At 38.7% G+C, this 24,686-nt stretch overlaps 4 protein-coding genes across 4 annotated transcripts; 3 read left to right on the top strand and 1 right to left on the bottom strand.

Moving 5' to 3' along the window:
- Positions 1-37: 37 nt before the first annotated feature.
- Positions 38-2,431, bottom strand: LOC114729705 (uncharacterized). The gene is made up of 2 exons (XM_028916739.1): positions 1,083-2,431; positions 38-909 (listed from the first exon to the last, which is right to left on the bottom strand). Exons 1-2 carry the CDS (start codon positions 1,915-1,917, stop codon positions 419-421), a joined length of 1,326 nt encoding a protein of 441 aa, XP_028772572.1. The 5' UTR covers positions 1,918-2,431; the 3' UTR covers positions 38-418.
- Positions 2,432-4,538: 2,107 nt separating this feature from the next.
- LOC114729706 (uncharacterized) lies at positions 4,539-6,443 on the top strand. The gene has a single exon (XM_028916740.1). The coding sequence runs from the start codon at positions 4,697-4,699 to the stop codon at positions 5,954-5,956; it is 1,260 nt and encodes a 419-aa protein (XP_028772573.1). The 5' UTR covers positions 4,539-4,696; the 3' UTR covers positions 5,957-6,443.
- A 6,678-nt stretch (positions 6,444-13,121) lies between these two features.
- On the top strand, positions 13,122-14,124 carry LOC114729708 (ethylene-responsive transcription factor RAP2-1-like). The gene has a single exon (XM_028916742.1). It carries the CDS (start codon positions 13,339-13,341, stop codon positions 13,780-13,782), a length of 444 nt encoding a protein of 147 aa, XP_028772575.1. The 5' UTR covers positions 13,122-13,338; the 3' UTR covers positions 13,783-14,124.
- Positions 14,125-21,985: 7,861 nt separating this feature from the next.
- Positions 21,986-23,191, top strand: LOC114729707 (WUSCHEL-related homeobox 4-like). Its single transcript, XM_028916741.1, has 3 exons — positions 21,986-22,302; positions 22,433-22,717; positions 22,842-23,191. Exons 1-3 carry the CDS (start codon positions 22,075-22,077, stop codon positions 22,995-22,997), a joined length of 669 nt encoding a protein of 222 aa, XP_028772574.1. The 5' UTR covers positions 21,986-22,074; the 3' UTR covers positions 22,998-23,191.
- Positions 23,192-24,686: the final 1,495 nt, after the last annotated feature.

Raw genomic sequence — 24,686 nt, 5'->3', positions numbered from 1 at the left:
CTTATGATTATAATTCAAGAGTCGGTGTTGGCGTCACTATCATGCAAATCAGCTAAGCATACGTATTGCTAGTTTATACATCAGAATGTATCCACTTGTTTCCTAAATAACCTCTGAGAACAAATTTCACAGGGAAGGACGGTTCTCTCCCAATACACAGATCAGCCCACAAAAAACAGATAGGAAGAAGGAAAAGGATAAAAATAAATTTACATGACTTATTGGGTCGTACGCGGAAGACAAGAAAATTAGAGCCTTCGCAATGGATGACAGCAAATTGTTCCATGGATATGAACCAGTTTCTGGGTGCACTAAAATGATCTGTTAAAAATAATAATAAAGGAGTTGGCTGCCCTAAAACCTCACCAAGATGATGAGAAACAGTGAACAAACATAACACTTGAGCCACTGAAGCTAGCTAGAATGGTGAGGTTGGGACTTTTTGGGAACGATCCAAGACGATTTCAAATAGATCAGCCTCAGACTCGTCATCAAAATCTACGACCCCATTATTATTGTGGCTTCCTTTAGGGGTAGCCACATGATGCCACTGAGGATCAATTCTTCCCATAGAGAAGAGCTCTTTGCTATCATCGTAGCCCAGGGTAGCAGTAGGACGAGGATTTACTAGAGGGGCTATAAAGCATGGATTAGGGGTTCTTTGTACATTTGCAGGTCCATACTTGAATGCACATTGCCCAAAATTCACCAATAACGTTATGTCTATATTTGCAGCTAATGTTGCATACAGTGGTGCACCAAATTCCTCTGAATAGCACTGGATTACATGCACCAATTCAGATCCCATTGTGAAGAAAACCTTCTTCATCCTCGGATCATATCCACAACCTATTACTTTGTTACTTCCTACCCACTCTACTTTCTCTGATTCCATTACCAGTTTCGTTCCTGCAAGCAACATACCCAGTACCACGTCAGTAAGGTGTCCGCCTAAATATGATTCTTGAATGTTTGTTATAGTATCAATAGATCCAAACAGAAAAGATATCTATCCTAAAAAATACTGTAATTTGCTTGTAATTGAATGGACGTTGAAAGCAACACGAGGGACCTGACATTACCTTCAAGAAAGACAGAACCGTTTGAGTTGAACCCGATGCTTCCTGCGTAGCTGCCCGGAGTTTTCAGAGGAGCAAAGTCTCCTGATGTTAACCCCACTGAGAACATCGCAGATTCGCGCTTTTCCTTCTCTATACCTTCGACGACTCTCATTTCTTCAATGTGGTTCCCTTTAGAATTTGAATATTCTTGGATGAGTTTAATCCTCTCCCCTTCTTTGTTCTTACCATCCCATTCATAATCATCAGCACCAGAAGCGTATAGAACCGTGATTTCAAAATAAGCTTCTTGTGGGAAAGAGTCGTTTCCCAAAGGAGGACCGGGCAGAGGCAGAGCCGTCCTTATCACAGAGAAAACACTCACGGAAGGATTATTTGGATGAATCCTTTTGAGGCCAGGGTTCAATCTTATCTTTTGCATGAAGTCAACCGATCCCTGACACATTTCCCAGCTTATCTCAGCCTCTATTTCTTCACTTCCGTGATCACCTGAAGCAGAACCGCACACTCCCAATCCCAAAAGTCCTGTTCTTTTCGGTGGAGACGATACGCAGGTCTTGTAGCCCGAAAAACCAAATCGAGACCAGCCGTTCTCTACAGCATCAGCAGCTAGGGAGGGATGATCAGACCAGTTGAACAGAGGTTTTCTAGAGTCCCCACCACCAAACTCATGATAATTCCCCTGATGGAGTCTAGTAATACCTGATTGCAGACTAACTGGTTCAACGAAAGTTTTACGTTGTTTGTGATAACACCATCGCCAAATCCAAACCAGTAAAAGGGTTGAAACACATCCCAACGAGCCTGCCACCACAGCAACATGGACCCATTCCCTCATATCTTCTTTTCAGATTCTTACGCATAGATCCTCCTTATCGATACGGAAGGGGTCTAAAGAACTCAGAAGAAGAAAGGATCAAAGAAGGAAAAGAAGATTACGAAGGGGTTTGACTAAAGTGCGGTTCAATTAATTAGGCATGCAGGATGAAGAGGCGCAAGGTGGGATACGCAAAAGTGCAAAGTTGCGTTTCTCTGAGTAGGATTTTATTGTCAGTTTCATTGAGTCTTTAATACACGGAAACCGACAGTATTCTTGTCATTAATAAACAATGACACGTTTGTTGGTTTGTTCTGTTTTCCAAATGGAGAGAACAAGGACCGCCGAAGTTGTGCTTTCCATTACCAGGTGACCAGGTCTCAAATTCAATGGCCCGACTGTGGTTAGTGGAGATGATTTCCACACACACACACACACACACATATCAATCACAATGTTAATTATCAATTTATTGATCAGTATAATTAAAAAAATGATGTTTTCTTGATCCTCTTGCTTTTGGCTGCATAATTTTCAAACACTGCTTCAAAGCAAAGTTCACAAGCAAACATAGCTGTATGACACTTGGGCTCATTCATTACTTATCCGCTTGAATACCCTGTTCAACGACATTTTGATGGCTGTTTGTTAAATTGTGTAAATTACAGAATTATTGCTTCATTAACTTTGAGTGATAAAAGATGTAACTTAACCTTAAAAAATACTCATGTAGTCGCCTCTGGTTCAGTTGAAAATTCAAATGATTCATATTTTAATATTTTTTTAATCAATCATGGACGTTTTAGAGAATAAAAAATGCTAAAAAGTTCCGGGTGAATATTTTCATTATTTGATCTTATTTCACCTAACTAAATAGAGCCATGATGTAGCCAAATAGAAAAATTATCATGCACTCCTTGCAGGGACAGCAAGTGATTAATGATCCATTGAATTGTCATATTTCTGTTAATCATGCTTGAAATATTATTAGCAAGCTGACACAACAAATGTGGTGTTAATCAGAACACATCATAGTGTTAATCAAATCCTTACATATAAATGGATTAGCAAAGGAAACAAACTGATTCTCAAACATGTGGATTAGCATATTCCTTAGCCGCCTAATAGATATGTTCACTCCTCATACTCCAGTCCGATGTAAAGAACCTCCTGCTCTCCTTAGTCATGTTCTCCAAGGATAGAACTGCAACTATATATGCAAGGATTACTTTTCTTTTTAACATAATATAGAACAGTTCAATGATTAACTCTCTTTTTTGGGTGATGGTTCAATGATTAACTCTTCATAAGCAATTAATCACCGTGGATATCTACTGTTCCCGGGGGGGGAGTATGGACCTGTAATTTTTCTTTCCTTGTTGTATGGCTCGTGATGAGATGCTGTGCTTCGCACATCAATGGTGTGGAATCCTTTTATGTTCTTCCTTTTGAAAAGGGAGAATATTTGTTGATGGATGGGAATATAATATGTTTTCTGCTTTTTGCAGTTACATTGAAGCCTGTCCCCCCGGTAACATCCGATAAAATTGGAATGATCCAGAGTTACACTGAAACCTTAAAAAAAGCAACAGTCACAGGGTTTTGAGCAAGACATAGAAAATATTGAATTGAAATTGAAAGATTTGAATCAAACTGCAATTCCAATCTAGCTTCCCCACCGATGTTCATTCCAATCGCTGGCAGATCCATGTCATCCTACAGGTAACTGCAATGCCTCACGTTATTGCAATCCTCAAAATTCTGGAAAAATTGTTTAAGAAACGATGCAAATTTTTTCCCGCATAATGATGCCTCAATTTGTTTACAAATATAATGAAATCTTAATTATTTTCAAAGATTTAAATTATGACTGTTCCATAATTCAAAAAAATTCAAATGAGATGTATACTCTTTGTTGAAATAATTAACCAAATTATTTTTTGTTATCAATAATTTAAAAATATTCTTACTTATACAGGAAGTTAAAATAATTTTTACCAGAATTAGTATTATTTCTAGCTAAAGATAAATGTCTACTCCTTTTCATAATGGTCTTGTCAAACACCATTATGTTTTTTATTATAAGTTACTTGTATCTTAAACCCGGAAACTAAAAAATACATTAAATTAACTATTTTTTTCATATTTACTCTTATTAAAAGTTGAGAGGGAGAGAGAGGGAGGGGACAAACTACATATTAATTAATTTTTTATTAAATTAATAGGGATAAAATTGAAAAAAGATCATTAATTATATTACAAGTGACTTACATTTTGAAATAAATTTTTAGGATATAAGTGACTTGTAATAAGAAACATAGTGGCATATGCTTGTCTTATTTTATCAATATTGGCTACCGTTTTATTCCTATTTTCATTTTATTATTGTTCACATGAAATTGTTTTTTTTAAGTTTAAAAATATAATTGGGGAATAGAGAATCATCAAACATTGAAAAAATTGGAAATGCAAGATTCAGTTTTTTTTTTTGGGCTAACAGAAATTATATGGATTTTTTTTTTCTTAATTACTTTTTAAGAATTGTGAAATTTCTGCCGGGATCAATGCATGAGCATCCTTCCTCTAAAACAGCCAATGGAAATTAAGAGCCAACAAAAAAAATCCAATTTTTAATCCCAAGTTCTCAACTGGCAAATCAGTTACAACAATTCATCCACGATGAAAGACAGAGATAGTGGATAACTTCATGGACCTCGTCGCTCTGATTCTGGAGATCTCATCCAGTTCAAGTCCGAACGGTGAGAGTGAACAGTGAAGTGGGCTTGCGAGGAAACAGAGCATGAATAATCTATCACTCTGTTGCGCAACGGCCCCCACTCCTTCCCTTTTCCTCCGCAATCTCAGCTCACAGAGCACCCTCCATTTCTGCCCATCTCCCTCCTTCAATTTCAGAAACGCAGGGTTACTTGCCATCTCATCAAAATCCCCACTTCAAAGTTTGCCTTCACGCCGATGGCTTACCAGAGCCTGCTCCACCGCAACTTCCGAAATCGAGATGGTTAGGAATAAGGAAGGTGTTTATGCTCCCAAACAGAACAAAGTCGTAGTCTTGTGGGACCTTGATAACAAACCCCCTCGCGGACCGCCTTATCAGGCTGCCATGGCACTCAAACAGATGGCACAGCGCTTCGGTGACATTGTCGACATGTCTGCCTATGCCAATCGCCACGCATTTATCCACTTACCCCAGTGGGTTCTCCACGAACGCCGTGAACGAAAGCAAGTAGAAATTCTGGAGCGTAAGGGAGTGGTCACGCCTTCTGATCCGTACGTTTGTGGGGTTTGCGGCCGCAAGTGTAAAACTAATTTGGACCTCAAGAAGCATTTCAAGCAGCTCCATCAGCGAGAGCGTCAGAAAAAGCTGAATCGGATGAGGTCACTTAAGGGGAAAAAGCGTCAGCGTTATAAAGAGAGGTTCATATCTGGGAATCACAAGTACAATGAAGCAGCAAGGTCTCTGCTTACCCCTAAGGTGGGATATGGGCTCGCTTCCGAACTAAGGCGTGCCGGAGTATTTGTGAAGACGGTGGAAGATAAACCGCAAGCAGCTGATTGGGCACTGAAGAGGCAGATGCAACACTCAATGAGCCGAGGGATAGATTGGTTGTTTTTGGTGTCCGACGATTCAGATTTTTCGGAGATGTTGAGGAGGGCGAGAGAGGCAAATTTGGGAACAGTAGTTGTGGGTGACTGGGACAGGGCATTAGGGCGGCATGCCGACTTATGGGTTCCTTGGATTGGAGTTGAGAATGGAGACCTTGCAGAGATAGACTTAGTGCCCAAGAACAAAAGACGACAGTCTTCTGCTGAAGATGATGGTTTCTTTTCAATATCGCATGATGATGGAGATACTTTAGTTACGAGCGATTTGGATGGAATCGTAGACGAGCTTGTTGCAATGAGAACCGAGTTTAATGATCTGAGAAATGCAACATTTTCGGACGAGGATGAGGAACAAGGATGGGTTTCTGAAGAACTTGATGAAAATTATATGTTAGTGATTGATGAGGATGAGGAAACAGAAGATGGGCTCTATTGAATTGAAATAACAACTATAATTGGTTCGCGTAAATATTTTGCTGTGGTTGCACACACCTTTGAGGGCTGATTCATTCTCTTCGATGGAACTTGATTGCATTCGGAACCATTTACCGAGGCTGTTCAAGGATTAAACAATGGAACCAGTGGCACCATAGAGGGTTCCATCCTTAAATGAACACGTCACATTTTGCGTGTATGTAGAGTGTCTGGCTTCGCAAAGTTAGGTTGCCTGTATTTTTTGGTGTCTTTCAATGTTGCCCACGATTTTCTTCCTCATCCTCTTGAGGGGGAGCTGCGTTAGGTTCAGTCGATCAGGCTTGTGATGGTAGTTCTTCATTTTGAACCATTCCATTTTCCCATGTAAAGTTTGTTGGTAGCCTGAAATTATTTCTGAATATATGACAACCAAGACAGAATCATTGGAATCTTGCACATTGATGTTTCACCTTTTTTATGACTATTGCATCGCAATTCTTCTCCTTAAATTCCCTTCTGGTTCACCTGTAACGAACATAATTTTTGTTAGATCTAAACTTCTAAAAAGTGCATGCTTCCCCTATGTAGTATTTTACTATCATACATCAGGAATGCCATAGTAATGCTAGGTTTTAAGGCTAATCAAAATTTATATGATGATGACAATGGAATCATATGTGTTTTAAAGCTTCTCTACTCCCAATAATCTGTACTCTGTGTTGTCTGACTTGTGCAACAGGAAATTTTTCATACTATAGAATGGTCATATCCCTTTGTTTTGTGGCATTAATTAATCGCATCAAAAGTTTTTCTATTATTTCCTTCCATCAATCAATGTTGGGCCACGATTACAGGCTAAATTCGGCAGCCATTTTCTATTTCTGAATTCTGGTACTAATTTATAGAATTTTGAATGCATGAAGTGGTAGTTCTTCCAGTATTCTATAGAATATCTAGTAATTGGATGGTACCTTTTTTTTTCCTTTTTGTATAGCTTGATTTAACTAAGGGACCGCTGAGCATGCTTAATTAATAATCAGACTGGAATGTCTAACTTCTCATTTCCTGGTTGGTAATTAGGTCAGGTTATTCCATTGGTACTTCGAAAAATAGGTTGAAGATTACGCTCGCTCAATAATAAATCTTTCCAGTTCCTTCCTTCATTGTATCAGTATTTGATCTCTGATCTGGAATTTCGTTTAAAGGTTTTTGAAATGAGCTTGGGAAGAGAATGATACTGGCTTTGTTGTTTGGTACCTTCAATAATGCATATCTCTCGCATGTCTTTGGCATCTTTCATCTTAATTGGTTGGTAAAATTAATTGTCTGCTTTTCTTTCCCTCTCGTGTTTTTTGATATAATGATATGCATTATGCAGTCAACCAGACTAGCCACTTTGAATTATTATTGGAATCACACTATCCATGAAGTATGTCTCTAAGGAGCCAAAAAATGATTAGACTTGTGTATTTTCTCCTTATTCCATGGGAAGAGGTTCTGTTTTGCTGTATAATGTCATTGTTTGTATGAGCCTATAGCTGAACACAATTCTCCTGAAATACCTTTTGTTTTGAATTACCCAGTTATGAAAAGAATGAGGCATTACCTATACTTGGGTGTTGGCTGCCTATAGTTTTGAAGCGTCCAAACTTCATAATCTTTAGCATTTGTGATACAATAAAGGCATCATATCTTTTCCATAACTAATAAAGAATGGCCTGCCTTCTGTTTATATTGATATTAATTCATTCAATAATTGACAGAAAAATTACCTTAGTGAAATTAGCTTTGACAAATGTTAAGTTGTTGATGTGAATTAGTTGTCAGCTGAAGAGAAGGAAAAGTTGACATAGTCCTGTGGCTTTTATGCTGAGTGTTGAGTACCAGGCTGAAACTTCAGGAGGAGCAACTCAGAGACCATGGAAACCAGAGTAAGATAAACTGAATTATGTTTTTTTGGGCTACATCCACCCATCTGATTTGTATTGGGAACTTTAAGAAACAGTGTATTGGGATATAAAGAAGTATTAAGAGCTAGTTAGCAACTTAACTATTCTGTTGTACGTTCTGTAAAGTATTGGTTAAGGGACATAAGCCATTATAAATATCTGTTCCCTTCAGGTATTAATGTGAATCAGATACACTTTCTTCTCATTCTCTTACCCTCGTTACACAGTGGTGGTGATAATTCTACGTTTTTAGATGTATGGAAACTGCGATAAATGGTTATGGTTGAAATTGGGGTAGTTTATATTCGATTAAGGAAAGGGACATCGAGTTTTATGAAGACAAACTTGATATCGATGAATGTGGATGGCTCATGGTTGGCTGCTATCTTCTGGCCTTCGATGTGCGGAATGCTGGTTCTATATTCTATTTCTCTCGTTTTAGGATGTATTCCTTTGAAGCGCTAGTGAAGATGTAGACTTGTGGAGGAACTTATGTGCCGTTATGCGGTAGAGGTTTTTGTAAATTTTGTGGCTGTTCTTCTTGCCTGGGTAGAAGTGATTCCCATTCCCAGACGAAGCATATTCTTTTCACTTTTCAGTGTAGTTCTAATTCTGGCTGCTGATGGGAATCTAAGCTATTATTCTGAATGGTTTGAATGCAAAATTTTCACCGGGATATATGAACTTCTATCTGATTGGACTTCCTATCCTTTTGTGTGGCAAGGGATCATTTTGATTTGAAATGCTCTGGGTATCAGATGGTTCATTCTGGTAGTTCTGCTTTTCAAGTATTAATAATTCGTATCATTTCACCTGCAAATTATGTTGCATTTGTCAACGTATGTTTTCTTTTTAAGTTGTGGGAGCTATGCTTCTTGTTCAATTCTTCATCTGTTTGTTCGTTATACTGCCACTATTTGGAACATAAATGATTCTAATATTGGATTCGGATTAATTTTTTAGAAGTGATTTTACAGAATATAAGGTAGATATATGAGAGAAGTTTTGTTTCGACTTGTGTAAATATATATATATTTTAAGTGCTTATGAAACTTTCAAACATGTTTGTAGTAATCACCAAGCGCTTAGGTTGACTGGTAAGGGGTCGTCCTAACTTAACTAAAGGTCTCGAGTTCGAGTCTTGGACATACAGCAGCGTTAAATACTTGGTGGTAGGCTAGCCGCCCTTAGGGTCCTACGACGGCGAAATCTAGATTAGTCCAAACCGGTTGAGTTTTCCATGACATAGGGGTTGGCTTGGAATACCAGGTGAAGTAATTGAAAAAAAAGAAAAGAAAACACCTCAGTAGTAATTGTTGATTTCTTGCATATATGACTGTTCGCTGGCGCTAGACGGTCTAATCTTGTAGTTCATTTTTCCCTTGTTGTTTATTGCCTTTTTAAATAAATTTAGTTTATCTGTCGATTGACTGTTCCTTGTTACGGAAATAAAGGGTAAGTTGCAAATTGAGTGGCGTTTAAATAATGGTTTCATGTGCGTATTTTCCACTCTGAACGTGCAAGTTTGTAAGGAGATGGGTGCCTCCTGAGAGGGGACGCCTACTGGGTCGGGCCGGCCCGGCCCCTAGCCCCCTCAGCCTCTTATACCCCTCTAGACAAAAACTCAACCCATTTCTTGCCCTGACTTCAAGCCTAGTCACTCAGTATCAGACTAGTGTTAGTTGGGTATTAAAAAATAAATAAATTGAAAAGTAGGCATTAAAAAAAATAGATGTGTTAATCAAACTCATAATTATTTTTTCTGAAATATATTAGCTTAAAATTAATACATGATTTAATAGTAGTATTGTTTTATTTAATAATTTTACACTCGTGAGATCGTACCCATGTGGGGCTTGCATGTACAAACAAATGAGCTGAGATAGGCTAAGCCGAACATGACCCGGATCTAGGGTCCAAACCGACCAAGTATTGTGGCCCATGTTACATGGGCCCAGTTCGGCCTATGTTGTGCTGTGGAATAGCCAGCCCAACTCAACTTAGATATTTTACTTGGCATTTATGAAAAGTGACAACATGCGGGGTGATGAAATGTAGGAAGAAGGAGATAATAATTAATACAACTCCTGATCTTTAATATAAGAACTAATTAACTAATTTGAATCAATTAAGAAAGTTTCTTAAGCTAGTTATTTGTAATAAATAGGTGTTATCTTTCTTAAAATATTTTTGTTAATTATATGTGTTAGCTAGAATTATCATTTGATTAAATTCTTAACATTTCCAACTATTATAATTACTACTTTAAAAAAAATAAATAAATATGTGAGACAAAATAGATATAAGTTTTATTTTTAGAACTAAATTAAAAGTCAAATTAGCTTTTATATTAAAGATTAGATGCAGTAGATATAAATAGGAGACAAGAGTTTGATATGCAATGAATATAGTTTTGGATTAGTCTTGGGAGGTATGAACAGAGAAGGAGATAATGCATTTATGGTGGCAGGGGATTTGTTGGAGTCGTTGAATGTGGGTGAAGGAAGAGGTAAGGATTATAATGTTGAAATGAGACGTTTGGTTAATGCAACTGGTGCAAAGAAGTGTGTGGTTTTCTTAATGGTTGTGATTGTTAGAGAAGGTGGGTGCAAGTTGCCAGATAATGGGCAGAGTCGATACATGCATCTCTACTGCTGCTGAAAATGGTTGGTGAGTCGAGCAAGGCAGACTGAAAGATGATTGGTCAAAGTGGTGAGATTTGTGAGGACGGGACATGGTTAAAGTCAAACGGCTCTCATGTTATTGGACTGCCGACTTAACATGTTTGGCAGTTAGTGGGACCCTATACCCTCCATTTCCTAGCATTATTGCGTCATCCTTCTTTCATCACTCTTCTTCTCCTGCTGCTGCCTCGCACTGTAATAAAAGAGAATGTTCGCCTCTGCTCGTCACCTTATCACCCTCTCTGTTTTCCTCTTCCTTATGATTAACGATCCCACTATCAAAACAGTTGCAACCTCTATCGCCAAGTGACCCCCGACCCGAAGCAAGATTGTGATTGCCTCAAAATATTAAAAGGTCTTGCGTCCATACACTGTGCATTCATCTAATGATCGTTACTTTGTTTTTTCCAATTAAAAGGCAATGTTATTAACAAATGCAAAAAAAAAGGAGATAAAAATGCAGATTATTTGAACAAAACCCAAGCAGATGTCAGCCAACATAAAGTAGATAAAAAAAATAGGAAAGAAAATAAAATCAAAGTGACCTAGACTTAAGCTCAATGAACCCAACATCCACAACAAATAAAATAAAAGTCCACCCATACAAACCCAAATTAAAGTCAACCTTGCAAAAAAGAATCCACGCCGAACGTTTATCATGCATCAACATACTAGCCGCCTTGCAAAACTATAAAAATAAAAAAGAAATCTGTCAATCAAAACCTTCTAAACGTAAAAGATCATTACTCAATTTATAGATACGCAGCATGTTAACTGAAGTTATTTTATTTTTTTAAAATGAGAAATGACATTGAAATATTTATACGCCGTGATAAGTACTCTCTCGCTTCTTTATTATAAGCAACAAAGGATTCCATTACGTAGATCAGAAAATTAGTTAAAGACAATAAATTAAAAGTTTTTCTCCAAAATACCCTCATTTATGAAGGAAAAGATATAAAAAATAGAATAAGAAAATTATTATAATAAATAGAATTATGAAAGAGAGAGAATATATAACGTAAAGAGATGATAGTTTGGAAAATGAAACAATAAACATTGAATATTAAAATAAATAATTGATGGGGGTAAAATAAGAAATTTGCTACAAAAATTTGAGGGAACCTGCAAATATTATTTATATATAGGGATAAGAGGGGATGGTGCTTATAAAAAAAGACAGAGGGAGTAGTTTTTGAAAAAATTAAAATAAAAATATTTTAAGTGAATTAAATATTGACATTGAAAAGGGAAAGAAAAGGGGTATGGCGGAACCTAGGAATAAAAATGTCTTCATAATGCGTGGACGGAAAGTGATTCCCTCACTTCGAGTTCCAAACCCATCCCTCCCATCCGCCTCCCACCGACCTCTCTTCATTTCATCCACTTGTCCCTCCTCTCATTAATCATGTAATTATTTTATTATCCTCGCCGCTTCATTCTAAACTATATTTCCTTATTTTATTCACACGTATTAGCCTCAATCCATCCTTGTTGAGGAACCCCAGCAACATCAAGTTGCGGCATTTAAAAATTCTTCAACAAGCAAACCGGACAACGCAATACGCACAAGGCGTACAAGTAATGTCATGTGTGTAATATACATGGCACTTTATTTAGTCTCTTATGTGGTTTAATTTAATACTATTTCTCCTGTGGATAGCCAAAGAAATGCTTTCATAAATTAACAAACTTTGGCAAAGTGAATATATTGTGAGACAAATATGAAACTTGTTTTACATGGTAATCATATGGGAGAAGACAATTTAAAAGAGTAACGTGAACTAAGAGAACTTGCTTGGAACAAAAATGAGCTGGGTTCTAACAGCAGCCGGGAAAAAAGTGTGGGTTGAAGAAACGAAGCATCAGTCTCACACAACAATGAAGCTGATGGGTTCCATATCACAACAAACATGAAACATACAACACTCAATATCATTTTTTTTCCTTTTTTGCATTTCTGTTTCTATCTATTTATATATGCACCAGTTCGAATCTCAGTGTTTGAGGAAACTGCGCTAAGAGACCCAAAAATGCTTTAGTTTAGTGAAAAGCAGAACATATTGAGGCCACCGTGCATCTCTACCACGTCTCGCAGATGTATTCTATGCATCATAACCACATACCAATCCATTTTTATCCAACTCCGACCAGGGGGCCCTTTCTTCAAATAACGTACGAAAACACGGTTCTTTTTGAATTTGAAAAAAGAATTAGGACGGAAACGCAAATAACTAGAAATAAAAACCACAGGCCATCGGAATAGGTAGAAGCGTATCCCGTCCACGTCGGCGGTCATAACGGGGCGCAACATGCTACGTGGAGTGCGGAACAGAGAGAAGGAAATGGCTCTGATGGGCTGTGTCGGCCACTTTGGATTTTTAAAACAACACTCAACGTGGCCCCCCTCTCCCATCGACACGATAGCAGCCAGGTCAGAAAGTCATTCACCTCCTTCTGATCTTCATGATTATCCCTTTTTCCTGCTTTATATCTGCGCCGTATATAAAATCAGTATACGAGCAAGTCCTTTGAGCCCCTGAGGAAACAGATTACCACCAAGTCTTTGCTTCCGTTTCGCCGCTCTTTTTATCTTATTATATATACACACACAGATACAAGAGAGAAAATCCATATGTCTATATGGACGAGTGGGTATCAATATTATACCTCAGAAGTATAGCTTAATTAGTTGTCACCGCAATAAGTGAGGGGGTAGGGTGCGTCGGAGACGGAGGAAAGAGAGTATTGCAGAAGGAAAACGATCGAAGATGAGAAGCAGGGCGGAGAAGCGCAAGCAAGATGAATCAAGACAGAAACCGTACAGAGGGATTAGGATGAGGAAGTGGGGCAAGTGGGTGGCGGAGATTAGGGAACCCAACAAGAGGTCGAGGCTATGGTTGGGGTCATACACCACCCCGGTGGCCGCCGCTCGCGCTTACGACACCGCCGTTTTCTATCTCAGAGGCCCTTCGGCTCGCCTCAACTTCCCCGAATTGTTATTCCAAGACGACGGCGACGACCACCGCCTCGTCGTCCAGGGCCACATGTCCCCCGATTCCATTCGCAAAAGGGCCACCGAAGTCGGCGCCAGAGTTGACGCTCTCCAAGCCGCTCTTCATCACCCAAATTCTCGTATCCCAAACCCTTCCGACGACAAGCCCGACTTGAATGAGTTCCCCAGACCAGAAGATCTTGTTGAGGATTACAATTAGATTAAGATATACTTATGTTGCCGATTCAATCATCGGGTCCCTTAATATTCACATCTTTTACTTTTTGTCTCCTCTCTGATAATTATCTTGTGATGTCGCCTATGGTGAATCTAAGTTCTAGGCGTTTCGGCTTCTTCCACTTAATTTGTAAAGAAGGGATATAGTTAGCAAAATCTAGACGGCAGGAATACCCGCCGGTACGGGAATCAAACATATGTCTGTATGTCTGAGAGGAGGCCGTGTAGTTTTAATTTTCTGATAAGCTTGAACAAGGTCGGTGAGTTCTGTAAGCCAGAACAGTTAGTGGTCAAAGTGATCGAGCCAACTTGTTTAATTACCGAAGCGACTTTTTTATTTTATTTTAACAGGCATATAAATAAATTGCCCGTGTTATGTTCGTGACGATATATTAATTATATATGGACAATGGAATTTAGTAGGTAAGAGCCAAAGGTAACAAATAATTAAATAAATGAAGTGAGCCATGCGGAGGGGCGTAGTCATTAACAGAAAACAATCCCATATTGAAGCTCGAAGACGGGGAGAACAAATTGAGGAATAGCAATAAAACAACGTTGCATCTTTAAGTCAAAATTTTAATTTAAATTCATATATTCCTTTCACTTTATTATATGTGACTTGTGAGGCTCAGTTTTATCTAATGTGAGACTTTTTATTATATCAACTCAACTCCGTTGATACTTGAATAATCTAATGCGATTCACATTTGCAAATGCTAATACCGAGATGTTTCGCCCGGTACATAGTAACACGAGTGGATAAGGAGATAAGGCGGATGAGCACCCAGAAAAGCAGCTGTCACGATCATCAAAATTATCGAAACCCCACAAACAACTAGAAACTCAATGACAACGATGAGATGTGAACTTCTATTTCCACTGAACGATCAATATCTTACGCAGGAAGAACTTTAGTCAGGTCTTATAATGGTTCGAGTTTCAGCAGAAAAGGTAATAGAACTATAAAAGGAAATAATCATGTATATTCTCTGTCCAATATAATAGTTTCCTTTTACCCAATCCTGGTGCATTCTTCTGGTACAATAATCCCAGTCTAGCGATGGATTCGATAGTGAATCCGAATTGGGATCATATATGTGCGGGGTGCTAAGAAGTGGTAAAATGATCAGGGGGGAGAAGCGAATTAAAGAGGATTACATACTACCTCATATTCTAACTATAAAACTTTGTTTATAGTTCATAAATGAGATCTTATTATTAGAATTAGAGGTAATAGATTGGATTTGTGGGTGGAAGATGCACAGGGATGATGGGGAGTCAAGGGATTGACGGTAATCATCACGTGGATGATCTGTCCAAGATGTTACATGTCTAAATATGACGCTGCATGCGTTCCAATTTTGGCGGTGTGCTCTATCTATATATCTCAACGAGCGCCTGCCTAAATCCCTAATCATTGTCGCATATCTCCTGCTGACCACCAAAGAGAAACTACCCCCCTATTTTTAATATCTTTTGCCGCTTTGTTTGAGGCCCAACTTCTAACTAATAATACACCAAGTTAGTTCCCTTTCTTGCATGTGCTCTCAGTTTTCCCTTGACTTCAACGATACAATATATTATATTCTATCTTCTGAACAAGGAAAACAATAAATTATTCTCTTTAAAGAGGAAGAAAAAACTCAATGACATATATACCGGAGTGCCTTCAGTTTGTACTTGCATATTAAACCGCAAAAAATAGCAAGGAGAGAGGCTATTTATAAATGGTGAATGGGATTTCCAAATGACAGGGATAAACAACAGAATGAATTATATCGTTCTCTCCTTTTTTGGATGCAGAACAAGCAACGATATATGCGATCCATACATGTACAGATGAGTAGAGAATGTGACTAGAGTATAGAGCTAGCGAAGTATGCTGGCATCTTGTTATATATAAATCAGCTATTTGACTTATAATAAGAATTAGTTAAAATATGTTTTAACGCGGGACAAAAGAAATGAACCGTGCCTAGTTGCATGTAAGTGGAAGCCATGATTAGTGAAACAATGGTGAGGTGGGGTGTATATTAGTTATAGCACGGGACAGGTTTTGATGATGATCATGAATTCATGATCATGGCCGGCCCTGTCGATATATGCGCTAACGGTTCAGAATCTCTTCTCTTTCATTCGTATCTCCTTTTTCTTTTTTCTTTTTTCTTTTTTTTCCTAACCATTAGATTAACATATTTCAATTGTTTAGATTTCAATCTTTTTATAAACCATTTATAAATTTTTTAAAAAAAACATTTAGTGTATTTATAAACCATTAGGATTAAATTTTAATATAGTGTGTAATTTATTATTTATTTTTACAATTCAACATTTTAATAATAATTTTAAAATCTGAACTGTTAAAATATTATCCTAATAGTTAAAAAAAGATAATAAAAGAAAAATAGCAAAAAAGAGGATAGGTACTGGTGCACTGTTAACAATTAATATATTATATTTGGATAGATGTGGGGTCTACGCACGTACGATGATGCTTGGCCTGATTGGGCTGCACATGAATGGAGGCAGTAGCTTCCGTAAGCTGCCTTCAATTATTTAGGGGCGGAGCATCCAATACTGTCACCGCATATCTTGTCCAGCACGGAATCAATGCCCACTTCATAAACTCCACCGTAACACCATTCCCCTCACATCGTACAACAACCCCTTGTTCCTTTCCTACCTAGCACCTTCATTTTCTGCGCCTTACTTTTCAGCACCAACGATCCCAATAACTCCTCAAGCCTTCCTTTACAAAAAATCGACTCTTGTCACCAAAAAAAAAAAAAAAGCCCGACTCAAATAGCGTCTATTCTGGGGGCCGTGGGTGGGGAGGTGTTCGTACTTTTGTAGGACATGTATAATGGAGGGGGCTGGGGCCTGGCAGGAATGGGCCCATAGAAGCAGATTCCAGGATCACCATGGACATGGTGCATTAAATTAAAATGGTGAAGGATCTAGCAAAAGCGACTAGTCTCTCACAACATGACGAATTAAGGTTCGAATTCTTATTGGGAGAGGTATCTATATTTAGTGCCCGATAATATTTCAAATAGGATTGCCTCAAATACTGGCAGTGCCCTAGTCACCAAACTCCAGTTGAATCCGCATCAAACAGGCGATAGTTAAAATATGTTTATCTTGTGCTACAAGAAAGGCACAAGTTCTCCCAAAATGTGATTAAATTCTTGTATTTTTGTGATTTCAATTCTCACTGCAATATCGTTAATTGGTAAGTGCGCGCGTTTGCCCAGGGTCCCGTCTAAGACCAAAATCAAAGCAATGGCTCTGATGCTGTGGCTCAGAAACTGCGAAGCAAGATCGGAAGAGCCATGCGGGGTTGCCGCCCTCTGATTTCGGCCCAACCCACTTACTTATGAACTAGCCCTTAGAGACCACGGGTGGACCCTTTCAGGCATTTGAAGTCTTTCCTTCCGTGTCCAGCTCGGCCCATTCTCTATGCTTTATTTGACAGCTTTATTTGGAAACTCCATCATGGTCTCGGCGGACACACACACGTCTAAATCCGCACGGTCTTCGTTTGGACAGTTAGCATATGGAAGATAGGTTACACGGGCTGAAATAATGGTGTTTAAGCTTTGAAGCGATTGGAAATTTTAAATTTATGTTAAAAACAATAGTAATGAGTGGGGGCTCGAGTTTTAAGAAGGTGCGACCCTGATTTAATCATTGAGTGGAAGGAAAGGTGATGATTAAAGGCCATATGCTTTGGACAGGTGAAGAGGTTGTCAAAATTTTTAACTCATGGAGAGTTTTTGCCAGCAGCACGAGGTGGTAAAGAGAAGAAAAGTAGAAAAGGCGAAGGAAGGAAAGGAATAAAAAGAGAAAAGTTTGTACAATTCACTTATGAATTGTGCCTGCACTGTCATCCAAAACCCAGAATCCCCTTTCCTCCGCATATGCCCCCACTTTGCGTCACATGAAATGACCACAATTTCACTCCCCTCATCATCCCCATTCCCCTTTTAATTCCTTTCCCTCCTCTTTCTCGGCCATAAAAGCTAAAGGGAATCAACATTCTTTCGTACCTCCTCCGGTCATGATGAGTGAAGCCTACATACATGTACGTGATGAGATCAATTAAAATGCGTAATACTAGCATGTAATTTTCGATCTACCCACCAAAACAATGATTTCGCTTTAGTCGCGACCACTGTGATTGGCATCACCTATCCTTTTCCATCGATTTCCCAGCCATAAGGTTTCCGTGCTAAATGACAACTACTAGCTACGAACGAGTAGGACTATAGAATTTGGAAATCACAAGACTCAATTACCCACCACATTTAATAAAGCAGCTGAACACGACATTTGCTCTCCTCTCTCTCTCAGCCTAGGGATCGCTTTCGATTTGATGTTTTGTCCCTCAGGGACGCTTCCTATTTCTTTATGAGACTCCCCTTCCGACAAATGATTTGGGTTTAGGTTCAGCTTCAATGAATTATCAACGCTTACAATAGCTACGTACGTACATTGGTTGTCTAGCTAGCTCATTTTTTCGAGTTTTGAGTGTATATTTATATGTTAGTGCGGTTTTAAAACAGACTTCCGGGCAGACTTGATCGAATCTTAAGAAACTTGCCGCTAAAGTTCATAGACTGAACAATATCACTCTTCTCCGCAGAAAAATTAAGCTTGGCACTCCTCCGGTCCTAATTATAAGACCTTTATACATACTAGTATAAGAGTCTTATATTTAAGATCGGAGGAGTATAACAGTTTTTATTATTTCTCTCTTGATTTGTATAGCTGTCCATTAGAAATATTCTATCGTAAACTTTTACTAATGGTGTCTTTTCTAACTGCGTACGTGCGAAAACTTGATTTATTGTTAACTGGTTTTCATGTGGCATGTCTCCAGACTAATTATTTGCATAACCAGAGCGGTCAGATATGTGTAAACATGAATATAAATGAACACCTGTACGTACGTACACCATAGACATGTGGGAGGAGATGAATATTTGCATTATAATTGAGGATTGATAGCTGGATTGAAAGATACGGTCCATAGACACGTGCAAATGATGGCCTTGTCTTCCCCTAATGATGAACTCCCACCGCTTCTTCCACTGCGCGGGGTCCACTGACCCAATGCTCCTTCCCCTTATCTTTGACCGACAATATATTTACTTCCCTTTTCAAAGTTACTCACTTCAGTTGTTTTTTATAAGATCATTTAAATTAAATTACGTGGTTTAAAAAAATTAAAATTAATGAAAAATAAAAATACAAAAAAATAATTTCCAGATACATTCTTATTTAACAAAGAAAAAAATAAGAGAAAAATATCAGGAATAAGATAAAGAATGAAAAATGATGTAATATGAGAAAAAGATTATGAGAGATAACAGAAAATTAATCAAGAACAAATTTGGTAAAAGTTTATTTAATGTTCAAACACCCCTAAATAGGATTCTATAAAAAAGACCAAACTACTCCAAATTTTGGAATCTTATAAAAAGAATAAGGGGAAATAATAAACATCCTTAATTATCATTGCAATTATACTTTAGCCATTAAGGCCCCCTGAAAAAATGAAGTTTAAATTCTAACCCTTGAAGTTTTCGATAATCAAGTCCTCGCTCTGGCTACGTCTCAATTAGTAGATGGGGTAATATTGGTCTAACTCATTTTAGAACCGTTTAAAATAACTTATAAATAATTTTTCAAACATAATTTATAAAATTTGAGATAAGTATGTGAAAAAAGTTTTATCTCAAATTATACTTATAAGTGCTTTTCAATGCTATTCCAAATATACGTGACTCTAACATCGGTTATTTTTAGCTGTTTTGGTTGAGATAAACATCTATAGGATCGGATAGAGCTCATTGAACTTGTTCCCTCTAAACATACAGGCCAGCTCCCCGTCAATCACCAGCGATAAAGCGGCCTTACACACACACATCTATAGGATTCATAGCCATCCTACTCAGTATTTCTTCATTAAGTTTCTTGTAAGAAAGCGGGACAGCTTTTTGTTTATTTGTTGATCCAAGTATATTTTACGTGACATTCCTTCTCTACGGCACTTGCGATTTTCGTGACAACCTCGAACGATCGGTTCTCAATCAGATACAGTATGTGTGAAAACTTGTGTGACGCACTAGACTTATTGATTGATTCTACTTCAATTACAGAGTAGCGATAAATCCACAGAATGGGAGATCTGGAAGAGTGCAACAGAGGGAGGGGATGGGTGGGGGAGACATAAATTGACAATAGAAAAGAATAACGGGAGAGTAGTTGAACAATGTTAATGCGCCGGCAGTACAGGGGCTGTCTAGAAGTTCGCTAGCACAAACGCAAATTATGAATGAATTAATGAAGTGCTAGTAATAATAAAAAGGTAATAAGAGCTAGGCTGATATTATACGTGGAGGCACGTAAGGAGGACAAGTGTCGTGGACTGGTAGGAAGAAGGGTTGGGGTGTCGTGATTGAAGGGAGGCCATGTAAAAGTGGCGCAATCTGATACGGGAGATCTCAGAATATTAAATGAGAGGCCAAATTGATGGAAGCAAAGGCCCCACTCTCGGCCTCATTATCCAACTTTGTCAACTTGGACATCATTGTCATCCCACCCACGATTTTCTTTGGACGTCCACATATATAATAGTGACATCCCCCCAATCACATTCCAGGTTAAATATAGCCCCCCGCCTTTTTATTTCTCTTTCATTTCGCCGCTAACTTCCCAAGTTTTACCATCCACTTAACTACCTTAAACAGTGAGTGTACATGTATGTGTGCGTCACTTGAGTGATTTGTTTTGTTTACCTTAATAACATCTTTTATCTCCCTAACTTAATATTCACATTAGAAAAAGGGTATATTACAGACACTGACACGCATTTAGTACATGTTAATAACAAATAATTAATTTCACCCGTTTATATAATCTTTATGCATTAGTTAACTCGGTCTTGCATTTAAGTTTTAACATAGAAGAACACCAATACCGAATAGGTAGACAAGCTATATATGAGAACACTGGAGTTCTGAGTATGTGCGTAGCTACAGGAAACATGGGAAAATCAGAATGAGCTGGTGAGCAGGACGAGATCGTAGGAATTTATGGAGACGAAGCTGAGGAAGTTAATTACTTAATTTATTAAAGGAGATTCTGGAGGAGACACCAAAGCCAGTCCAAGCCAGGCTAGCTAGCTAGCAAACGCGTGCGTTATATTCTTTCATGTACATATATACAACCCTGGTTTGATATTGTCATCCGAGATGGACGTCCATTCACACATGAAATCACGTTCTTTTCATCACACCATGCTTTTGGATTATCGTTTTGTTTTCTTTAACAATATCACCTCTCTTCCAGCTATTAAATTGGACTTTCCATCATCCAGCTGATGATGCCCAGGTTCAGACGCGCACACACCCCACTGGTCTAATCACACATCTTCTACGGATTAGGTGATGAATAATAATACTACTCACGCACAAATAGATTTCTGACAGTAAATGAAACAATTCACATATAGGATTAATTTCTGTGATACAGTGAAATCGAAAAGAAGACTGAATTAACACAAACAGAATGAAAACATGTACCTTCCCCAACCCCCAAAAAAAAAAAATTATGCAATAATACATGCATTACACTCTCGTATATTGAATCTCACGTGGATAACTTTATGAATACTGCAATATTATGCTGTGAGTTGGGTGAAGAAAAGCATGGTGGTAGCTTAGCTGATTAGGTGACAGATGAGTGGGTATAAAGTATTTTGGAAAATGGAGGCAGGTACAGTTCCCGAAGGATAGCGGAAATTTTGGGCAGTATGGTTTTCAGATATGGCGCAGAGTTTGTGTTCCAACATTCTCTATCCCCTCCCAACATACAAAAGACGCCATTCACACTCCTCTTTCTCTAAAACCCGTATCCGATTTAAAAACATACTCTCACCAGGGGGGTGAATAATCTTTTCTGAATTCTCATTCCCTCCCTCTTTTTCCACTTTATTGCTGAAAAGCTATGAGTGAGAGAGAGGGGCCACCGAAAAGCATGCAAACCTTATCATGAAAGCAAGAAAAAAGAAGCAGCCGATTTGACGGGATTACACCCAGCACAGTGACACACGCACACGACACGCCCCCTCACTCCTATTTCCTACAATATAGATGTCTCTTTTTGGTATTAGGGAATTCCTGAGTCAACCTCGCCTCATAATTTGGTGTTAAGGCACCATCTCATTCCTATATAATCAGTGTGGGAGTGGGGAGGGGCATGATATATGCAGTCGTGCACCATGGGAAGCATGGAGGTGCATCAGTTTGCACGTGGGCTCATGTTTGAGCACGAACCTTCCCTCACTCTGGGCTTCAAACGCTTACGCCCTCTTGCCCCCAAGCTCCACAACAACACTCACTCTCATTCCCTTTCCTCTTTCATCAGACCCGAAAGTGGCCCCAGAAAACTCCCTTCCCCTCACCCTCACCCTCACAAAGATTCGCCGCCCCAGGTATAACCACTTAACATGTTACCTCCAAAAAACACTGATCATTATCGTTTCAAAGACGAGCTAGGAACCCTATACATAGTCTGGTTATTGACTAGTTTAGCTGATTTAACGCGGTGATAAATGCGCGCAGGTGGAGGCGCACCCAGGAGGAACGAGGTGGAATCCGACGCAGGAACAGATAGGGATACTGGAGATGCTGTACAGAGGTGGAATGCGAACTCCAAATGCTGAGCAGATAGAACAGATCACTGCTCAGCTTGGCAAATACGGCAAAATCGAAGGCAAGAATGTCTTCTACTGGTTTCAAAACCACAAGGCCCGTGAAAGACAAAAGCAGAAACGCAACCCTAATACTAGCACCACTTCTTCTACTCCTCCACCTACCACTGCCATTCCTTTAACTTTACGGACAACGGTATGTAATAGGTGTACAACGTTATCAGTCTCAATTATGCGTTCTTTTGTTTTTCCTTTTAGTACCTTTTTCTTTCATACCAAACTAACGGGTTTGCGTATATATTTCTGTTTTGAGTGTAAAGGGCCAAGTAGGAGAAGGAGAGCACGAAAACCCGTTGAGGAAGAGGTGTAGGAGCCTGGCATTTGAGTGCTTTCCATTAGAAGAAAGCAGATTATTACGTAGAGATGAGGAATACAAAACCCTGGAGCTTTTCCCGTTGCACCCGGAAGGCAAATGAAGGGGTTTCCCATTATTTATGATCCTACTTAATTCCTCGTCTTCACTACTGATTTCACCGACTAGCGACTGCTTTCATTGCTTTCGTCGTCTCCTTTCCTTTGTGTAAGACAAAGCGGCCCGTCTGTGCTGCTCTTCATCTCAATGTACTTACTCACTATTCCTGACTTTGAAATGGAAGCGCCATTTTATGTCTCTTTTTTTCTCGTTGATTACAGCTTCGTGTAGGCTACTGGTTACTGTGTGTGACACGTTGAAATCCGGCCTTTTTCACTACCCTTATCTGATTAGATGTGTCCTTTAAAAAATCATTTCATATTACGCGTCTTTTTTAAAATTTCAAAACAACGCTTAATAATATTAAAATACTGTTAACGGTACTATATAATAACCTTAAACAATGAATATAAGAAGACGAAGACAGTGTATGACAAGCTGTGAATCAAAGCTTTTAGGTTAAAAGCAGAGGCTATACGGGACACTGAAGTCCACGCACCTATTTCTTCTTCTGAAGCCTACTCTTTACTTTCACATCTTAAGTTTCGATTTGAAAAGGGCCTGAATGTTCTCCAGCTCGAAACTCAAAAAACAATAATCATAAGTCATAACACCCATTTCTTCACTCGCCCCAACATGCACGTAATAAAAGTCTTTCAAAAAGCATCGTACATCGTCTGCAAATCAAAGAGTACATGCATCTGCTTATTTTCCACCATTCACGCAAGATAATTTCGAATTATCATTGTGCTTAGTAGGGCCACTCTGTGATCCCCACCACCACAAACGGGAGGGAAACCAAAATCGATCGTTTCAAAGCCAGATTTTCATGCGTTGTAGCTCATCACTCGTAAGTCCTCCAATTAGCTCGATACGCATTGGGTAAAAGAGAAAATTGCAATCATTCCCTTGGTCAGTTGAAATTTGAAAATAACTTCTCCATCGTTTAAAATAGGACGTTGATGCTTCATTTTCCTCGATGCAAAATATATATATCATTTCATCTATTTTTCATGGGTATTTTGTGCGAAATTGACGAGTGATTTCTTGTTTTCTCAAGGAAAAATAAAAGTAACCAGGTCGGTATTGAAACCGGGGAAAAAAAATTCCATGCCACTGATTAGGTGTTTAGTGGTGTTTGAATTAACGTTGTAGAGAGTTAGACAGAGAACCAAAAAAAAAAAAAAGCTAGAGTCTTAAAGATTTAGTTGTCAATTCACAATGCCCGAAAGATTATTATTGATGAATAAACTATTTGAAAAATATTTGACATTACTCTATGATTTATGGTGATGGCGTGGTGGCTCTTCATTTCGTTGTTTAGGGATCAGGTAAATCGGTTAAAGTTTAAAAGAAGCACTCTTGAGACATGATTGATCTGCAACTCATGATCTGAATCAGAACCAAGCTACGATTAGTGGCGATTTTTTTTTTGGGGTACTGAAGACGGGCTTATTGCCCATACGATTAGTGGTATTTCTTTTGTGCAGGGGTCCTAATGATGCATAACTTAACTGGGCAAAGTAGAAAATATTTGGGCCAGGCAGAATTTACACATGCATGAAGGCGGAGCAGAAGGCCCAGTAATGTGCCCAGCCCTAAGCCCCCGGCCCAAGATAGAACCGTTTCCTCGTAGAGTAGGCTAAAGCCGGGAATAACATCAGTAGAGCCTCAAATGCTGAAATGCACAACG

The sequence above is a fragment of the Neltuma alba genome, unplaced genomic scaffold (assembly GCF_004799145.2).
Source record: "Neltuma alba isolate B1F8T4 unplaced genomic scaffold, ASM479914v2 tig00012665_pilon, whole genome shotgun sequence".
NCBI lineage: Eukaryota > Viridiplantae > Streptophyta > Magnoliopsida > Fabales > Fabaceae > Neltuma > Neltuma alba.
Note: the sequence above shows the minus strand (reverse complement) of the source record. Positions and strands in the feature narration are given on the sequence as shown.

What these genes read in the sequence shown, in the direction of transcription:
- LOC114729706 (XM_028916740.1), top strand. Translation starts at nt 4,697, where the DNA reads ATGAATAATCTATCACTCTGTTGCGCAACGGCCCCCACTCCTTCCCTT.
- LOC114729705 (XM_028916739.1), bottom strand. Translation starts at nt 1,917, where the DNA reads ATGAGGGAATGGGTCCATGTTGCTGTGGTGGCAGGCTCGTTGGGATGT. An exon ending in CGGTTCTGTCTTTCTTGAAG is followed by an intron (nt 910 to 1,082) that starts GTAATGTCAGGT and finishes TGTTGCTTGCAG; the next exon opens with GAACGAAACTGGTAATGGAA.
- LOC114729708 (XM_028916742.1), top strand. Translation starts at nt 13,339, where the DNA reads ATGAGAAGCAGGGCGGAGAAGCGCAAGCAAGATGAATCAAGACAGAAA.
- LOC114729707 (XM_028916741.1), top strand. Translation starts at nt 22,075, where the DNA reads ATGCAGTCGTGCACCATGGGAAGCATGGAGGTGCATCAGTTTGCACGT. An exon ending in ACAAAGATTCGCCGCCCCAG is followed by an intron (nt 22,303 to 22,432) that starts GTATAACCACTT and finishes AAATGCGCGCAG; the next exon opens with GTGGAGGCGCACCCAGGAGG. An exon ending in CTTTAACTTTACGGACAACG is followed by an intron (nt 22,718 to 22,841) that starts GTATGTAATAGG and finishes TTGAGTGTAAAG; the next exon opens with GGCCAAGTAGGAGAAGGAGA.